General features: G+C 39.4%; 1 protein-coding gene across 1 annotated transcript; it reads left to right on the top strand.

Annotated features, from left to right (window-relative positions):
• The first annotated feature begins 679 nt into the window (after positions 1 to 679).
• On the top strand, positions 680 to 3,450 carry LOC131044448 (L-type lectin-domain containing receptor kinase SIT2). The gene has a single exon (XM_057977772.2). It carries the CDS (start codon positions 836 to 838, stop codon positions 2,921 to 2,923), a length of 2,088 nt encoding a protein of 695 aa, XP_057833755.2. The 5' UTR covers positions 680 to 835; the 3' UTR covers positions 2,924 to 3,450.
• The last annotated feature ends 1,549 nt before the right edge of the window (positions 3,451 to 4,999 follow it).

Below are 4,999 nucleotides of genomic sequence, written 5' to 3'. Positions count from 1 at the left end.
ATGTGGCATCACATGATTGGTTACTTTTCACAACAAATAGTATATTTCATTCAATTATTGGTATTTATCATACAACTATTGGTGCAATGTGTACAAAAGTTGGACATTAAATCAGCAAGTATGGGGGTATTAAATCAACAACTTCTATTACAAGAATTGGAACGCGCTCAACTACTGAGTCCATTCTCCTATATAAATATTTAAAAAAAATAAAATTGGGAGCTTATTAGTTTATAGGTAACTTCACTTATTCACAAATTCTAAACATTACATCAAATGATATTTTTTAGTTGTTTTCACATGTGACTTAACTTTTAATAGGTATTGTTTTGACTTTTGGGTAGTAACAATGCACATTGTGGGATCTCTTATATAATATGGGTCAAAAAGTTCACATTTCTAAATGTTACTCATACTTGCTTAAAGATGTCCCAATAGTCGTGCACTTAAAATTGCCAATACTTATACAAAAATGCTTCAATTGTATACTAGAGATACCAATAATATTACACAAATGAACCAATTATGATAAAAAATGCTAAAAAAATTGACGGCTATTAGTGCTACCCTATTAATATATATTAAAATATGCTGCCTTACTTATCTATTATTAACTATATTAATTGACTGAGTCTAGGTGTGGCGTAAGCAGTACGCCATAAAAGACGAGGTGTTGTGGGCATCTACAATTTGTTGACAGCTTACCGACTCCAAGACGTAATGACCTTTTCAGCCGACGACAAGACCGAACGGAATTATTGAGATCACAGGGAAAATGGAAGGGATTTTGAGACGGCAATAGGAAATACATTCTCTGCCTTCCAAAAAATTAGTGATGGTGCTTCCCTTCCACAGATGGAGCCCGAGACTGGCTCTTCTCATATCGCTACTTTTTCTGCTGGATTTTGTGCACAGAGCCAAAACGGATGATGAAGCTGTTCCGCGCCCCACCACTTTCGTTTTCAATCGCTTCAACGGAACGGACAGACTCACTCTGCTGGGAGTGGCTACAGAACTAAGGTCCGAATCGGTGCTCATGCTCACCAATCACTCGCACTTTCTGATGGGCCGCGCATTCTATTCGGCGCCTGTGCAGATGAAACCGCACGGGATCAACAGCACCGTTTCGTCCTTCAGCACCACCTTCGTTTTCTCTATGCTTCCCCCGCCCTCGGACGCCGGCGGCCATGGAATCACGTTTCTTATGTCGCCCTCGCCTACGCTCTCGGGTGCCCTCTCTGCTGAGTACATCGGCCTCCTCAACTTCACCAGCAATGGTCAGGACTACAACCATCTCTTCGCAGTAGAGTTCGACACCAGTAAGAACGTCGAGTTCCTGGACCCAGACGACAACCATGTCGGCATCGACATAAACAATCTCCAATCGGTTGAAGCAAAGTTTGCTAGTTATTGGGACGGGAAAGGTTTTAGAGCACTTAGTCTGAAAAGCGGCAGGAATATCCAGGCCTGGATAGAGTACGATCACTTGAAAGGAAAGCTTTATGTGAGCATCATATTCGCGGGTCTACCCAAACCGCAAAGGCCTCTCATCTCTCTCGACATGGACCTGTCGACGATCGTTGAAGAGGAGATGTACGTTGGGTTTTCCGCCGCCACGGGGAACTTTGTAGAAGATCATTATGTTATGGCCTGGAGCTTTAGCACCAATGGAACCGCCCCGCCTCTGGATGTAAGCGTTCTCCCTTCCTTTGCAAACGATGATTCGAGCCACCTCTCGAATGGGTTCATTGCAGGTGTCACCGCCGCTTCTGCGGTTCTGGTTTTTGTAACTGCGACTGGGATTGTGATGTGGGTAAGAAGAACGAAAGAGAAAGAAGAAACGGTGGAAGATTGGGAGCTGGAGTACTGGCCCCACAGATTTCCCTATGAAGACCTCAGCGTTGCTACCAATGGTTTCAGTGAAGACCAAGTGTTGGGCCACGGGGGATTCGGTCGGGTTTACCATGGCGTTCTTCCCAACAGCGGTGTGCCGGTCGCCGTCAAATGCATTACGCGGGAATTCGGCGAAGGAATGAAGGGTTTCATTGCGGAGATCACGAGCATGGGGCGGCTGCAGCATCGGAATCTGGTGCAACTGCGGGGCTGGTGCAGGCGACAGAAGCAGCTCTTTATCGTCTACGACTACATGCCCAATGGCAGCCTCGATAAATTGATATTTGGAAACCCCACAGCAGTGCTGCGATGGTGTGAGAGATATAATATTCTCAAGGGGGTCGCTGCGGGTTTGCTGTATCTGCACGAGCAATGGGAGAAGAGGGTTGTCCACAGAGACATTAAATCGAGCAACGTTTTGTTGGACTCGGAGCTCAATGGAAGACTAGGGGATTTCGGGCTGGCTAAATTGTACGATCACAGCGAGAACCCGCAGACAACTCATGTGGTTGGGACGCTGGGGTATATAGCACCGGAGCTCATCCACACGGGGAAGGCCACGCCCAGCTCCGATGTGTTCAGCTTCGGTGCTCTGTTGTTGGAGGTTGCCTGCGGGAGACGGCCCGTGGATCCGTCCAACGATGCGGAACAAGTAGTTTTGGTGGAATGGGTTTGGGGATTGTACACCAGAGAGAGCCTCCTGGACGCAGCAGATCCCAAACTGCAAGGCGACTATGGAGTGGAAGAGATGGAACGAGTGCTGAAATTGGGACTTTTGTGCTCGCATCCGGCTGCAGAAAGGAGACCTGGCATACGGCTTGCATGGCAGATTCTGGAAGTGGAAGCTCCTCTGCCTCCTCTGGACATTGCCTCCTTTTCCCCTGCTGTAATGACTCCCCGAGGTTTTTTCTCTTCAAACGGCAGGGCTTCATTTTGCGGAAGCGGATCGAAAAGCAGACATACGTCCGGATTGGATAACTCTTTTTGCAGCGCTGACAGTTGTAGTCAGTCGCTTACCTCTGGCCGTTGAAGAGAAAGACGAATTCATTGGCCGTTCAATCGAGGGCAGAGACCATAATCTTAGCTTGTGGTGGGTGAATCGGTCGGCCAAATTCGATTTTGAAGGAGACGGTTGTTGGGGTTTCAGTGGATCTCGAATCTCGAAAATTTGTGTGTTCCACACTAAGGATCAATGCAGGAGGATGAAATATAATGCGGGCTAATTTGGCGGTTTTGCGACCGTATTTTCGATTTTCTGTATAGAAAACACATATCGGAAAATTTTCAATGCTGTACCTAGGGTTTTGATTGTTTGTTTATGTATTTTAAAATTTTTCTGTTACATTCAGATTTCAGCCATATAGTTTCTGTTTGGTGGATTGGGTGAACAATCCGATTTATAAATTAACCAGCACTGATAATACAGGTGACTTGGTTTTTTGGTATTATTAAATTAACCAGTACTGATAATCAGCTGACTTTGGTTTTGTTTTTTAAATTAAAAAGTCGCCTTTCTGTCATATAACTATGTTATGCTATTCAGTAGTAGATGCGCATTCGAAGGAAATAATAAATAATTTAAAATTATTATTGTTCTTGTTTTCTATATTTTTTTTTCACTATTTCTATTAGGAAGTTTTCTATTCAGCATAGAAATGATCAAATCAAAACATTTGGAGACTTCAAATTATTTTTTTAAATTTATCTATAAATTTTATTTTAATCATGTTGAGAGGTGTAATTACATCAAAAGATAGCGTGTAATAGTATGAGTAAATTAACAAAAATAAAAATATAATTTTTATTAACATCGACATACATTTTACAATGGTAGCAAGGGGTGGTGTGTAATGACGTGAGCGTGTAACTTATATCTGTCAGCTTAAATTTGACAACTATTCACATGTCAAAATATTAATATCAATCTTAAACATAATACTTTCAAAATAAACACCATATGAAATTAAATATACCCTCATCAAAATTATAAGTTTTAAATAGATATATAAATATATTTAAAAAAAAGATATTTAAAAAAAAATCTACCATTTCATAAATTACAATATGTAGCAAATATATATTTTAAATTACTAGGAGAGAATAACTAATTCAATTAAGGAATATATTTTATAAATTTTTAATTTTTAATGATTTATTTGAATAATGATAATAAGTAAAAAAGGTAAAATATGTATTAAAAAAAAAATCAACCGTTTTTGTTCATGACAAAGATAATTTAAAGTAAAATAAAATAATTTTAAGATAAATACAATAATTCCAATTGTTTTCTCTTGACATTTCTTTAAATAAATATATTTAAGAAACATTAAAAAAAAAAAAAAAGGGTCATTGGCAAGATTTATATTTAGAGCAATTTGTTGTTTATTCCATTTCAATCACCACCAAACCAGGATAGACTAGTTTTATTTTATATACATAGCAATCTTGTTGAATAGGTGAGAAATTAAGGGGTTTTAGATGTGAACACGAGAAAATGAAGTGTAACAAGCTATGACGTTCACACCGAAATGTGTGCTGAAAATGAGGAAAAGATTTGATAGGAATTGTATTAATTGTATAAGTAGGCAGGGCACAACATACACGCGTCATATATCTACATAAGAGGCGGCTTCAAACTTATAAGGTGGGCGATCACAAGTCTTTTTGATGGTGGGGTTTGGGGACGGGGGGGGCGGGGTATACTTGATTTTATAGGATGTGATATTGTTTATAGGATGTGATATTGTAGATTTATAATAATAGAAATCTAAATGTATTTCAAGGTTTGGCTTTAAATGAATGAGAGTGGGTCAATGTGTAAGGGAGTAAGAAATTGTTCATGTTTGTGATATGGAACATATTAAAGATATGAATTGAGCATCTATATAGATGAATATTATAATAGTAGGTTTATATATAAGCTTTATAAAGTTATTGGTTCTATTGCTCTAAAGACCTATGGATATGTTCTATGATTCTTTTTTCTTTTTCTTATTTAGAGTGGATTGAGAAAAATGAAAGAAACTTCTAGCTGAGAAAGAGTAAAATAATAAAATAGATATCCCGATCTAAATTTTCCATGCAACCATCATGCACTAGTTGTAGC

This window comes from Cryptomeria japonica, chromosome 7 (genome assembly GCF_030272615.1).
Source record: "Cryptomeria japonica chromosome 7, Sugi_1.0, whole genome shotgun sequence".
Lineage (NCBI taxonomy): Eukaryota > Viridiplantae > Streptophyta > Pinopsida > Cupressales > Cupressaceae > Cryptomeria > Cryptomeria japonica.
This window is presented reverse-complemented; position numbering and strand designations above follow the sequence as displayed.